At 38.1% G+C, this 15,330-nt stretch overlaps 1 protein-coding gene across 1 annotated transcript in view; it reads right to left on the bottom strand.

Moving 5' to 3' along the window:
* The window catches only part of Itgb1 (integrin subunit beta 1), a 44,838-nt gene that overhangs the window by 13,801 nt on the left and 15,707 nt on the right, over window positions 1–15,330 (bottom strand). The window contains exons 4-12 of the mRNA XM_042685866.1: window positions 11,488–11,710; window positions 10,739–10,909; window positions 8,578–8,816; window positions 6,731–6,886; window positions 5,414–5,509; window positions 5,030–5,119; window positions 3,548–3,688; window positions 3,214–3,431; window positions 157–395 (exon numbers count right to left, since the gene is read on the bottom strand). Of these exons, the coding sequence (XP_042541800.1) occupies window positions 157–395; window positions 3,214–3,431; window positions 3,548–3,688; window positions 5,030–5,119; window positions 5,414–5,509; window positions 6,731–6,886; window positions 8,578–8,816; window positions 10,739–10,909; window positions 11,488–11,710 (1,573 nt within the window). The remainder of the gene's footprint in view (window positions 1–156; window positions 396–3,213; window positions 3,432–3,547; window positions 3,689–5,029; window positions 5,120–5,413; window positions 5,510–6,730; window positions 6,887–8,577; window positions 8,817–10,738; window positions 10,910–11,487; window positions 11,711–15,330) is intronic.

Here is a 15,330-nt window from a genome sequence, read left to right as displayed (position 1 = left end):
AAAAAGCAAAAGTAACCAACAACACATAGGAAAGTGTATCTAAGGATGGACTGACCCCAAATGCTGTCCCTTTGCCATTGGACTATTGAGTAACTCCTAATATTTTTACCATACTGGGGAAATCAGTCTGTAACAACTTACACTGCTTTTTCTTACCTCCACAGATTAAGCCATTGGATCTATCACAGTTGAAATTATCACACTCGCAGAATTTGCCAGAATAAATTTCGTTTGTATTATCCCTCTTCCGACACACACATTGTCCACAGACACATTCTCCATTGTTACTACAGATTTCTGAGCTGTTCTCTTTCCTGCAGTAAGCATCCATGTCTTCACTGTTAACTTCATCTGTACTGCATTCACAATGTCTGCCAACACGGCCCTCATTACACCTGAAGAAAGATTTCCAGTTGCAATGCCACAAAGTTATGAAGAAGAAACAAAACTGAACAATCTCTTGAACTACTAACATAGTACTTGGGAATGTTCATGATAAAAATCTATACAAAAAATAAACATAGTCATTTGTTTATAAATTATTCTTGCAGTATGAGGATTTTGACCTTTGGGCCTTGTGCTTGCTAGGCAAGTGCTCTACCACCTCAGATATACCCCAGTTCAAGTGGCAGGACACCAGTCATGCAAGCAGGAGAACTTGAGTATGAATCTCAGTAACAGAAAGAAAAATAGCTATAAAATTTAAGTTAGGGTCTACATTCTACAATAACACCATTTCCTTTTTTAAATTTTACAACATGTAAAATTGCTAAAAAAAAATTGTTCAAGAAATGCAAACTTAATGAAGTACAGTATAAACATTCCTTTTTACTTCCTAATTCTATTTCTCAGATAAAGTCATCATTATTGCTAGGGCAGGCAATACAGGTGTGATTTCTCACACTGGTAATCCCGGCTACTCAAAAGGCTGAGATCTGGGGATTGCAGCTGATTGCAGTTTAAAGCCAGCCCAGGGAGAAAAGTCCATGAGATTCTTATCTCCAATTAACTGCCAAAAAGCCAGAAGTGAAGTGGCACTGCCAATGAAGTGGTAGGGTGCTACCCATGAGCACAGAAGCTCAGGGACAGCACCCAAGAACAGCACCAAAAAAAAAGGAAAAGGAAAAAAATCACCCTGATCAGTTTGATATATTTCCCCAAACACTGTTCTATAAATGCATATTTTATAAGGCCTAAAGCCAAAAATTCCAGGAATAAAAAATGTCAATTTAGAAGTGGCAACAATTCCCAACTATGCAGCAGTATAAGGGGGTGGGGGGTGGGGTGGATATAAAACTGCTTCTGAGAAAGAGTGGCTAAGGAAATTAGAGTAGGTAAGACAGTGATCTGAACTCCAACAATACCCCCAAAGTTTCTATCTTTGTGATGAGTCTGAGAGGGGCCCTCCCGAGGGACTTGAAGTTCATTCTGATAGAAGCTGCAGGAAATTCTGTTAACTCACACAGCATCTGTATCACAGAAACCCCAGGAAGACAAAACATGGAGCACTGAAGTATGAATGCACAGAGCTTTTAGTCTCAGCTCCACATAAGAAGCTGCACAGTAAGGTGAACAGAGGCAGTTGGACTAGGAAAACACCAAGAGAAACAGCTGATCACAACAGACTGAGTTTACACAATGTAGGAAACAGGAAAGCCTCAAGTTAAAAGGTAAAGTGAGATCAGTAAGATCTTTAATTTCTTCTGTGCCACTGGCTGGGAACTATAACTATGCTGCCACCTGCTGGAAAGAAGACAACAACAAAAACCAGTTGAAAAAATGGGGGGGAACCTTGGTGCCCTTTTATTTTTTCATAATTTCTCAGCTCATAATTCTCTCTCATAATTAAGGAAGAAATAAAAATCCTCCACGATACACAAAAGTACAACAAATTCATGACTACTAAGCTGGCACTGCAGAAGATAATTAAAGGAATACTACATACAAAAAGACAAATAAAAACAGAGAAACACAGGAAAGAATAAATCCTATTTAATGAGATTAGCAAAATAGGAAAAAGCAAGCACTATAAAAACAAAATGAGCTAGGCACGGGTGGCTCACACCTGTAATCCTAGCTACTCAGGAGGCTGAGATCTGAGGATCTCAGTTCAAAGCCAGCCCAGGCAGGAAAGTCTGTGAAACTCTTATCTCCAAGAAACCACTAGAAAACCGGAAGTGGCACTGTAGCTCAAGTGGTAGAGTGCTAGCCTTGAGCTGAAGAGCTGAGGGACAGCGCTCAGGCCCAGAGTTCAGCCCCATGACTAACCCCCCACCCCCCCCCCAAAAAAAAAGACAAGAAATATGACACAGATCTCAATATCAACCCTGAATGTTAATTGTTTCCACTCTCCAATCAAAAGACTATTTCAGCCAGGCAGCACCAGTGGCTCAAGCCTATAACTCTCACTCGGGCAGCTGTGAGATCTGATGATTGTGGTTCAGATTGTGGTTCAAAGTCAAGCCAGTCAAATATATTTTAGAGAGTCTTCATCTCCAATTGACCAGCAAAATCCACAAATACACCCACACTAGAGCCATTTAATCTCTGATAAAGGAGCCAAAAACGCATGGGGGGAAAGATGGCCTCTTAAAAAAAAAAAAAAGGTGCTAAGAAACTGATTATCTATACCAGGAGTCTGATACTGCTTACTCTGAACAGAAATCAACTACAATTGGATGAAAGCTTTAAATGTAAGCTTTGCCCCCTCTGAAACTACTTCAGGGAAAACTCTGGAAACTATAGGCACAGAATGGCTTTTTGAATAGAATCCTAACTGCCAAACAAAAATAGAACAAGAATGGATGAATGAGACTAGATTAAATTAAAAGTTTCTGTATAGGTGTGGGAAGGTGGCTCAGAGGTAGAGTGCTTGCCTTGCATGTGCAAGGCCCTAATTCGATTCCTCAGCACTACATAAGCAGGAAAAGCCAGAAGTGCAGCTGTGGCTCAAGTGGTAGAGAACCAGCCTTGAGCTGAAGAGCTAAGGGACAGAGCCCAAGCCCAGAGTTCAGGCCCCACGACAAAAAAAAAAAGAAAAAGAAAAAAAAAGAAAGACAGGAAAGATCCTTAAATTCATCTAATGGAATTGCAATGGTGATTGGAACAAATGATTTGTCCAAACTGAGGTTTCATATGCATATACCAGTATTAAGACATTGCCTACAATTTTCAAAGGCACCATGCCCTCTGTCCTTCCAGTCCCCAGCTTACCTACAAGCTCCACACTCAAATGTCCCATTCCCTTCATGACACTTGGGACTTTCAGGAATGCCTTCATTTTGGCATTCACACTCACAGATGAAGTGAAGAATAATCTCTACTTCTTCAGTAAAGCCCAGAGGCTTAATTTTAATGGTTTCAGAATTCTTACTGTTTCCAGAAACTTTTTCTGGACATTTATTTGCAGTTATGCTGATTTCAAATTGAACCTGGAAGAGGAAAAGGAAACTAAATTAAGCTATCAATAAAGCTTAAGTTGTTTTGTAAATGTATTTATAAATGAGCATTTTTTTTCTTTTCTATAGAAAATGGTTATAGGATATACCTCATCTCCTATGGAGATATTGGAACACTTTCTTCCATTTTCCCCTGTTCCATTCACCCCATTCTTGCAGTAGGATTTGTAATTTATCATTACTCCTTCTGGCAATTTGCTGTTTTCCAAAATGACTTCTGAGGAAAGGGACTAAAAGGTAAGTTGATTGTCAATAAGGAAGTCAAATAAAATACTACCCGAATGTAAAACAAATGAGTACAATGAACTGTAATAACAACAACAACAAAAAATTTAATCTAAGCCTGCCTGAAGGATTAGAAAACTCAGAGTAATAACTTCTAATTAAGAGTCCAATCTTCAAAATAATGTGTATAATAGGAGTGTTTTTAGTTCAATTACAACATTAATGATTATATAGCACAGAGGCCTGACATTAATTATTAGAAACAGAGAAGAGATGTTTTCTTTCCCCGATGAACATTTATATTTCCTCTTCAAGCTAAGGAGCACCGTAAATGAGCTACTCGACAAACTGGGAACAAATTTGTTATAATGCCTGTGGTCCTAGCAGAAAAATGTAAACCTTAAGTGGCTTGTGAGGGATAGGTGCAGGTAGCTCAGTGGTAGAACACTTGTCTAGCATGCGTGAGTTCTGGGTTTGACTGTCAACACTGCCCTCAAGCCCACCAAAAAAAAAAAAACACAAAAAGACCACCCTGAGAGGCTGAAAGTCAGTCCTTACTTAAAATATCAAACATCTCTGGAACCCCATGGTATGAGTTAAAAAATATCTAAAATGCAACCACAGAATTGGGGAGGCTGGGGAGGGTGTATGTCACACACAATCATACTAAATGCCTTCAGATTACATAGAAATGATTTTTGGCCAATGCTTAATTAAGTATCATTAGTGGTCAAATAAAGTATTACCTCGGCTATAATTTCTTTTCAGTTTCAACTCCTTTCCCTATGTGAAGAAAGCACAATACCAGACCTCTTTATAAGGCAGGTATAAATAGCAGCTTAAATTATAGACATATGTGTACTGCTTCATAGTGCTATAACCTTAATGGTACTCTCACATGTTCATACCTGAGTGTATGTATATACTTACTGAAAATAGAAAACATTCTCTGAATTAGTGCAAAAAAAGAAAAGTTTTCCTAGCACAATTCATCAAAATAGACAAAACCACTAAGCATACTTAGGGCGAAAAAGGTTGAATAAATAACAATATATCTAAATACAAATTTTATACCTGTTTGCAATGAGATCTTTGCTTAATGACATATAAACAGATGTTCAGAAAGTTCCACACATTCCTTTATCATATTTTGTCTTTTGTTTAGACAATGCTTTTGGAAGACAATAGAAACTTTTGTCCCCAGATACAGAACTCAAGTTTTATGTCTTTGTTTTTGCTATTGCTCTCTTAGCTTGGGAAATTGTTAAGTGAATATTTACTTTTCTAAAACAAAGTATCCTTAATGGGGTACTGTTCAAAGTTGATCTTACTTAAAATTTACTCACATTGTAGGCATCAATGATCAACTGAATTACATTGCTAGAATTACCAGATAATGTTCCCACTGCTGACTTAGGGATCAAATTTTTTAGTTCCTGCGATGGAAAGATAAAACATGCAAAATATCAGTATTACTTAAACTATTTTTAAAAATCTATTAAACAAGTAATATTTATCTTGAAATAACATTTCCTATTAAGTAGCTTCAGGTATCAAATCTTGGAAAAGGTAACTAGCTTCACAGTTTGTGACTAAAATTGGATTAAATTCCTTTTGTTAAATTCAGTCTGCCTACATAGTGGTCTTCAATGAAGACATAATTATGCCTCAAATTTTGCTAAACAAAAATGAACAAAAACAAAAGAACTTTTTATCTCAATTATATTTACCTTATAAACAGGTTGAAATTCTTCAGTAACTGCAAAAATTGTCTGAATATTATTTTCGCTGAGTTTCTGGACAAGGTGAGCAATAGACGGATAATCCTAAGGGGAGAAGCAATATGTTTTAGTATGTAAAAATATGCTTCTAATGTAGCTCACTTTTTCTTGTTTGTCTTTGCTGTTTTTGTGTGTGCACCAAGCTATTTTGCTCAAGGCTAGCACTCTACCATTTGAGCCACAGCTTCATTTCCAGCTTTGTGTGGTTTATTGGAGTAAGAATCTCATGGACTTTGCTGCCCAGGCTGGCTTCAAACCATGATCCTCAGATCTTAGCCTCCTGAATACCTAGGATTAAAAGCATGAGCCACTGGTGCCCACCTGTTATTGTGAGACAGTCTTACTATGTAAACCAGACTGGCTATAGCCTGTAATCCTCCTGTCACCAGTATTTTGATTTTTCAGTATTTTTTGAACTATATATAAACTTACATATATAACAGATTTCCTTGGGCAAGATGGCCTTCAAGTAAGAATATCAAAAGCAAACAATTGCTAAGTTGATAGTATGTATTTGAATTTCAAATCCTCTTCTCATACACATATATATGCACATAAATGTATGTCTGTATACATACAAATGTATATGCACACACATATCCATCTTAATAGATCTTAAACAGTAATATAATCTATGGACTTTAAGTGTAAGGACAGTGCTCACTTCAGCAGCACATATACTAAATGTGAGGACAATAAAATTAAAAGTTCTATAATTAAAAGTTATAATTAAAGCTCATATTAAAAGTTCTATTATCTATCACTTAAGGAAATAAAATGATTTGTATTGTTCTATTGTTCTATTGTTGAATAACTTCTAATATTTATTTTCAATAAAGACATGATGCCCACTTTTTAAAAGTCATATAAAATGTAAGTGTGTAAACCTAGATAAATTGTTAAGAATAATAATGCCAATGTGACTACCAGATGCTGCATGAAGTGAAGAGTCAGTTAAATTGATTCAGGAATAATACCCCCAGCAAAGCACTTGTCTAAGTGTGAGAAGTATCTCTTAGAGCCAGAGATTCCCCCCTCTCAAGGTGAGAAGCACCCCTTACAGCCAGGTTAGGCCCCTGTTAAGCACAAGGAGTATGCACACTTTCACAAACAGCAACAAGAGACTTCCTAGACATTGTGTTATGGACCATACTTGCTAGCATGACAAAACCTGAATCCCTGAAACCCTCACACAGCTCTTAGGATAAAACACAGATTCAAACTGCAACATTAACCTACTCACTTAGATAAGACCTTAGCACTTACATAGTAATGGCTCATTGTGTAGACATCATTTTCCAGATGACACCGTCCATCGTTTGGTAAAACAATGCCACCAAGCTTCCCATCACCAGCAAAGTGAAAGCCGGCATCCGTGGAAAACACCAGCAGCCGGGTGACGTTCCTCCAGCCAATCAGTGACTTCAAATGAAAGGATTTCAATTTTAAAATGCTACTGTCAATAACACCATCACCTGTTACTTTTCATACACACTATTATACTTTTCACCTGATTCTACTCTTTATCTTTTCTTTACACAATTCTCACAATCCTCTAATAAATGAAGATCCCACAGACTGAAGCTGCTCTATTCCACTGTTTGGCTTTCTTTCTAGTTGTCTACATGGACATCTCAGCTCCTTCTAAAAGTTGTTTTTTTGGTTTTACTCAGCAACAGAAGCCATGGTGCCCTGTCTTTCTGTAGGTGGTATAGTATCTGTTGAGTATCTCAAGTTTACTTCTTCCTTCACTCTGCTTCAGGTCTTGTTCTCCACCACCCATAAGCTTTTGCTAAGCTCTTATGCTCAACACTGGCATTCTATCACTTGAGCCATACCTCCACTTTTAGCATTCTGTTAGTTAATTAGAGATAGGAAAAAGAAAAAAGCCGGAAGTGGCGCTGTGGCTCAAGTGGTAGAGCACTAGCCTTGAGCTGAAGAGCTGAGGGACAGCGCCCAGGCCCAGAGTTCAGGCCCCACGACCGGACCCAAAAAAAAAAAAATAGTAATAATAATAGAGATAGGAGTCACTCAATTATGTCTGTCTAGACTGGCTTTAAATTGTGATCCTCAGATCTCAGCCATGAGCCACTGGTGCTCAGCACATTTTTTTAATAGAAAGACTTATCAAACATTTATCCCAGCATAACTCAATCCAATCTAACCTATCAACCAGGACTTTTAGTTGTTATGTATTGTGTAACTGAATTTACAGAAATGGTAGAAGAATTTACAGAAGTGGTAAAATACTTTTTTCTATACATAATTGTATTTGTCTAAATGTAAATTGCTTTAATTCAACTGTTTATCTCCTCCTAACAATAAACTTTAAATTAGGTTTATTATTAATACTAATGGTCTTTCAAAAGTGGGTTATCTTTGTCAGCTCTAGAGAAGTAAAGCATGACAAACTGTCAAATGTAGTCTGATCACATGGAATAAGGCATGGATAAAGGCAGCCCAGAGGGTATTGTCCCCACAAAGTCCAAAGAAAAGAGCTATCAGCCGAAGTACTACCTTGAATTCTACTCTTTCTTCAGCTTAAAAGCTGAAACCTAGGATTACAAACATTATAGTGAAAACGCAAATATAAAAGATAGTATTTATAATAAGTCAAATGCCCAGGATCAAGAAGAATAGGAAAATTCTTTTTTTAAAATTGAGATTAGGTGGTTACATAAATTTCACATATTTCACAGTATTGTGAGATAGTGATACTCAAAGTCACAAACACATTTTAACCTTCACAAGGCAAACAGTCATTATCATGGTCTTTGTAAGTTTGTGACTTCTATGAGCTTTGACAATACAACTATTTCTTCCACATCAGGTGATAGTTACATTTCTTTCCTTTTGCTTAGTGTAAGCTGTTCCCTCTTTCCCTCTTATTCCTCCCCTCCCATCACTGTCTTTGCATTGCTTAGTTCATTTTCATCAATTTCCAATGCAGCTGATGGGCCCCTCTATTGTATGTTTTCCCGTTTCCCTCTGATTCTGTGTCCTCCTCCTACCATAGGAAAATTCTTAACTACCACATCTATAGCCATATTTTTACTAACTTTGATTAAATTGCATTTACAATCCACAAAAATGTAGGAAGTGAATTCACTTACTCCACACACAGCAACCTGCATGATGGCATCAAATCCACCCTCAGGAGAGTCCAAGTTTCCAGATATGCGCTGTTTCCCAACAAGCTTGTTAAATACCTCTCCTTTATCAGTGAGGCTGAGAACATTTTTGTAGCTAAATGGGCTAGTGCAGTTCTGTTCACTTGTGCAAGGATTCCTGAGCTTTGCTGGTGTTGTACTAATATAAGGCATCACAGTTTTCTCCACAAAGGAGCCAAAACCTGGCAAGAAAAAAGCATAAGAATAGATCAATGTACAGATAAAACTCACATTTAAAGAAAAAAATCTATGACATTACTGGCTGCAAACTGAATGTCTCTATCCCCACTTCTAAAAAAGTGCACATGCTAAAAACCTGATCCACAATCTGATGCTGTCAGGAAATAAAGCAACTGGGAAGAGGTGAGATCATGACTGGAAAAGCATCAGGGTTCTGTGACCTTTTTTTTCTCTCCACCATATAAGAACATAGCTAGAAGGCATCACCTACCCAACAAAAGGCAGAGAATGAATCTTGATCCTAAGTTTTCTCAGCTTCTAGAATAGTTGTCAATAAATTTCTGTTGTTTAAGTAAGTTACCTGTTCACAGTATTCTAACAGCCAAATAACGCTACCCAACATTTATACACAAATACACATAATGTTTCTGAGACAGGGTTTTACTATTTAACAATAGTAAAATCTAAAAAGCCCAGGGTGACTGCAAACTAAGATTCTCCTGCTTCAGCCTCCTGAACACTGAGATTATAGGAACATGCCAACCACATCCAGTCTGAACCTACCCACTTTAAAATAACTCACCTTCATTTTCTTAGCATGTAAGCGCCCAATAATGGCAGAATGCAATGATACACATTATGGTTTTCTGACTACTTTAAAAGAGACTAAGGCTAGAGTCATGACTCAAGTCTAAGTTCAAATCCCCAAAACAACTTAGAGCTAACTATTTCCAAAGTCAATTATGTTCCTAAATAAAAGAATATTTTAAGCAAGTTATTTAAAATATGGCTGCTTGCTTTCTTGCCAAGACTCTGGTTTGAACTGAGGGCCTCATGTTTGCGTGGCTTGTTCGTTTAGCTGTCACTGTAGCACGTGAGCCATGCCTTCAGCCTTGTTTTTTGCTGTAATTACGGAAAAGGGGTTTCATGAATTTTTCTGCCCAGGCTGACTTTAAACATTGACTTTGGATCTCAGCCTCCTAAGGACCAAGATTACAGGTGTGAAACCTGGCACCTGGCCAAAATGCAGCAGAATGTTTAAAGGCCTACCCAAGTATATGAAATCCCTCCAATATTTTAGAGGGCCAAAGCGGCAGCAAGCAGGAAAGAGATTAGTTAGGCATACGTGAGGTAGGAAATAGGGTTGAAAGGGAAAAATCTTTCGCTGGGAATGATGAGGCACACCAGCAACCCCAGCACTTGAGAAGCTGAGGCCAGAGGATTTTGAGTTCAGGGTGAGCTACAGAGCAATATCCCACGTCAAAATACCAAAAACAAAACAAAACAAAACATATGTAGTGAATTAGAGTGTAGAGCCATACAAATTAGTAATGGTCATGCTAATTAGTAATGAAATAGAACCTGGAGGTACTTGACACTGGTTTGTAAAATAAATAAAGCAGAAGAATGGATTAATCCCTGTGACAACAATCATGCCCTTCTTTATTTGTGAGGCACAATCAGTGTCAAATTGCATAGCAACACCCAGCAGCAGAGGATGAGGAGACAGAAAGACTATTAGATATGACAGGAATATCAGTTTCCTCTCAGAAAGAAAACTGGCTTATATATCTCACAAATAGTTCTGAAGGGTAAAAGAAAAAAATACAAGAGAGTTTTGAGAAGTGCCAAGATTTATAATAAGAAAAGTAGCTGGGCACTGGTGGCTTTCGCCTGTAATCCTAGCTACTCAGGAGGCTGAGATCTGAGGATCGCAGTTCAAAGCCAGCCCAGGCAGGAAACTGTGAGACCCCCTATCTCCAATAAACCACCAGAAAACCGGAAGTGGCGCTGTAGCTCAAGTGGTAGAGCTCTCGCCTTGAGCTAAAGAGCTGAGGGACAGTGCCCAGGCCCAGAGTTCAAGCCCCACGACCGACAAAAAAGAAAAAAGAAAAGAAAAGTATACACTTTCAAACACTCCTACCAATCCGGAAGTCTGAAGTGATCCTCCTCATTTCATTCATCAGATCTGTTCCAAGATTTTTTACATTCTCCAGATCATCTTTCATGGAGTAAGAAAGGTCCATAAGGTAGTAGAGATCAATGGGATAGTCTTCAGCCCTCTTGAATTTTAATGTAAACGTCTGTGGCTCCCCTAATTAAACAAATTAACAAGTGAAATTAGCTTGCCAGCAAATCAATACATAATAAACAATATAAAATGAAGTAGATCATGTGTATATGTTTTGCAAAACATACTGGGAATCCTATAAATAACTCAGGTATGCCTTCAAGTGTATTTAAAAAAGAAAAATCTAACAGCCTTTAAGAAGACAAAGAGGACAAGGCTAACATCCCAACCGACAAGACAAGACATAAAGTCAATTCTGCTACAGTCTGGATGTGGAATGTGCCCTAAAAGTACCTGTGTTAAAGACTAAGTCCCCTGGTTGGCATGATTGGGGGTGTGGGAAATCAAGAGATGGGGCCTATAGGGAAGTTTCAAGTTACTTAAGACATAATCTTTACAAAGTATCACCTTCTCTCACTTCCCAAACTTGAGGTGCACAATGTATCCCATCAAGTCCTTTGATGATGTGCCTCCTGTCATGGCCCAAAAAAACAGAACCCACTCAATCCTGGACTGAAACTTCCAAAACCATGAGCCAACATACATACATATCATATAAAAGTGGTGTCAAGAACTTAAGAAATCTGGGTGCATTTCTGTACCTGATCGTAAATGCAGATCCAACTGCTGTGGTTGGATCTGCGTAATATCTTCCGGCTGGAGCTTCTCTGCTGTTCCTTTGCTCCGGTTGGTGACATTTTTATTTTTCTTTATATTTTTGGAACCTCTGGGATTTTCTATGTCATCTGGATGGCATCCTTTCTTTTTTAAGGCTTCTAAATCATCACAGCGTGCAGAAGTAGGCATTCCTTCTTGTAGAAACGTCTAAATGATACATAAAATATCAGTGTCATAAAGTGTAAAAATCAAATCCTTTTACATAATTCTAATTACAAACACACTAATTACAAAAGTCAAATTAATTCCAATATAATTAACAATTTTAAGGTATTTAGTCTTTGGCTTTTAAACATAATGTTCCATTTATTCAAACTGTAATACATGCTCTTATTTAAAAACAAGAAAAATCAATTCTAAGAAAGAATACCTTTCCCAGAACTCTCCTAAATATCTACTTTAAATATCTCACATTCAGGTTCAGAGTTATCTAATCTTTAACTATAACTAGTAATATGCATGTCCAAATAGCATATATGATTTTTTTTTCTAAAAAAACTGCCCTCAGAAAAAAAATCCTTAAAAGTCTGGGAGTGTGGCCCAAGTGGTAGAGTATCTGCCTACTAGCAAGCACAAGTTCAAGCATCAGTACTGTCTATATATAAGTCTGTTGTGCTATCCAGCACACTCATAATATTTTGAGCATTATCAATGTTTAGGAAAAGCATATTAGACTAAATGCATCTCAATTAATGGTGGCATTTTTTAAAGAAATCTAGCACACAAAAAAATGTAAATCTTTGCTTCTATTGTAAGAAAAAAAAAGGTTTTTAAATTTTATCTTAAAATTTTTAACATCTTAGTACATATGTGGCACAGAATTCCCATTAAAGCCTACATTTGTAATGTGTTACATATACTTCAAACACTCTAGAAATAAAAATTTTACACAACTGATCATAGGAAAGACAAATATATTTCTGTAATAGATATAAAAAAATCTTAAATAAAAGCAGTTCATGAAATGTGGGATTGCACAAAGATCATGGTGACACTGTTTATTCTCACCAATTTCTTGGTATTATGTGATATAGCAGTGAGGGTAAACAGTATTTAAAGAATACTCAATGGCTTTTATAAATTATTTTCTAAGGTAAATGCAATAGTAACATGAGCATCTGTACATTAGACAAACAACGAGAAAAAAAAAGCCCAGGGCCAGATGGATCAAAATTGCACTACTTTCATTTAATAACAAGGTTATAAATACTACCAAAGCATAAGATTCTACCAGATTAAACATTACCAAATAAGGGCCAATCTAGGAAACTTTAGAATATCCAGAGGAGTTGGACACTGGTGGCTCATGCCTATAATTCCAGCTACTCAAGAAAGCTAAGATCTGATCATGACAGTCAGTAGCTAGCCTGGTCAGACAAAAGCAAAATATTTTATGTAAAGAGCCAAAATTAGAGGTATGTCTCAAGTGGCACAACACCGGTTTGAGTGAAAAAGACAAGATAGTTCAAGGCCCTGGGTTCAAGCCCATACAGAAACACACAAACAGAAAAAAAAAAAGAATATAAAAATTTGACTGAACATATGCCAAAAGAGCTTTTAATAATTAAGGAATTAGGTCCCAAAACTCAAAAGGCTCAATTTTTTAAGAGCAACTGGCCACACAGCCTCTAATTACAGATCAACTATAGCCTCTATAAAACGGATGTTGATAAGAGTAGCTACCACTCACTTATTTAGAAACTTCTACATGAAACTACCTTACTAAAGTTCACCAATTCTATTCAAAACAGATCATACAAAAATTATAATCCTCACTTTCCAGAGAAAATAGCCTAAGACAAATCTACAGCACTCCTATCCTCTCCACTACTTCCAACTTAAACTCAATATACCATTTTTTGTAGAACAGAAAGAGTCATAAGAAATAAAATGCTCTCATTTTTATCTTTCAGATGGTCCAACCATCTGCTACCTCCTCACTTATGTTAAAGCTAGGCATGTGCAATATGGGCCCATATGCCTGAGGAGACATAATCTTCACTGCTTCTTGCATTAGCTTGTGAGTTAATTATGACCTCAAAATGACTCAGTTCCTGTTGTAAGTACCCATTCATCTACTCATTGAAAACTTAGTCTGCTATAGGACACGGGAGACAAAGTATAGAAGTTCTACTTTCCTAAAGAAAACAAAAACTTAGGCTGGGAATGTGGCTTAGTGGTAGAGTGCTTGCCTAGCATGTACGAAGACCCCTGGGTTCAATTCCTCAGTACCACATACAGAGAAAAAGCCAGAATTGATGCTGTGGCTCAAGTGCTTGAGCAAAAGAAGCTCAGGGACAGTGCCTAGGCCTAGCGTTCAAGCCCTACGACTGGGAGGAAGGGGGGGGGGAGGCAGGGAGGGAGGTAGAGAAAGAGAGACAGAGAAAGAGAGAGAGAAGGAAGGAAGGAAGGAAGGAAGGAAGGAAGGAAGGAAGGAAGGAAGGAAGGAAGGAAGGAAGGAAGGAAGGAAGGAAAGAAGGAAGGAAGGAAGGGAGCAAGCAAGCAAGCAAGCAAGCTCACTCCTAGGGAGGGGAGGAGAGGAAAGGAGGGAGGGTTAGAGAGAGGGAGGGAGAGAGGGAGGGAGGGAGAGAGGGAGGGAGGGAGGGAAAGAAGGAAGGAAGGGCAAAAACTTGAGTAAGAGGGCTGGGAAGGTGGCTCAGTGGTAAAGAGCTTGCCTTGCATGCCTGAGGCCCTGGGTTCGATTCTTCAGCACCACATAAGCAGGAAAAAAAAAAAAAAGCTGGAAGTGGCATTGTGGCTCAAGTGATAGAGCACTAGCCTTGAGATGAAGAGCTGAGCGACAGTGTCCAGGCCCAGAGTTCAGGCCCCACGACGGAAACAAAAAAAAAAAAACTTGAGTAAGAGTAAAATTTGAACGCTAACTTCAATGGGTTTTTACTGGAATAGAAGTCAACTCTGTAAGTTTATTTTGTGTGTGTGTGTGTGTGTGTGTGTGTGTGTGTGTGTGATTTTAAAAGTTAATTTAACATCTCCCCCATCAAAAAAGAGTGGGAAAAGTCTAAAATAAACTAAATGTCTAGTTTTCCCTAGAAGTGAGGTAAGCTACACATGCAGGTAGTTTTCAATTATCTAGCAGCCATGCTAGGAGGGGAAGGGAGAAGGGGGAGCAGGACCTAGTAGGTAGGAGGCCCTAGGTTTGATCTCTTGCACTACAGACCTAGAAGGAGGGACAAGAGAAGATATAGGAGGGGAGAAAGTTGGCGGCAGACGTGGGGGTATATAGCTGTAAAAATCTTAGTACGTAGGAGGCTAAGACAGGAAGATCATTACACAACAAAACCCTGTTTCCAAATTTTAAAAACAGAAAAGCAAAAACAGAAAATAGCAACATTCACAAAATATTTACATAAATTTACTATCATGTAAACATTTTCTTTTAATATTTAAGTTTTCAAAATCTTCACCTAGGGCTGGGAAGGTGGCTCAGTGGTAGAGCGCTTGCCTTGTATGTATGAGGCCCTGGGTTCGATTCCTCAGCACCACATAAGCAAAAAGAAAAAAGCCAGAAGTGGCGCTATAGCTCAAGTGGTAGAGCACTAGCCTTGAGGTGAAGAGCTGAGGGACAGTGCCCAGGCCCAGAGTTCAGGCCCCATGACCGGACCCCCCAAAAAAAAATCTTCACCTATTTGAGACTTAGGAGACTCTTAATTTCTAACACTCATATTTCAAGGGTTCAACAGCCATGCTGGCCACTGTGATTAATAGCATAGATCTAGACTGGAGTATCTTGGCCAATAAACAAACAC

The sequence above is a fragment of the Dipodomys spectabilis genome, unplaced genomic scaffold, assembly GCF_019054845.1.
Source record: "Dipodomys spectabilis isolate Male_0828 unplaced genomic scaffold, ASM1905484v1 ptg000096l, whole genome shotgun sequence".
Lineage (NCBI taxonomy): Eukaryota > Metazoa > Chordata > Mammalia > Rodentia > Heteromyidae > Dipodomys > Dipodomys spectabilis.
Note: the sequence above shows the minus strand (reverse complement) of the source record. Positions and strands in the feature narration are given on the sequence as shown.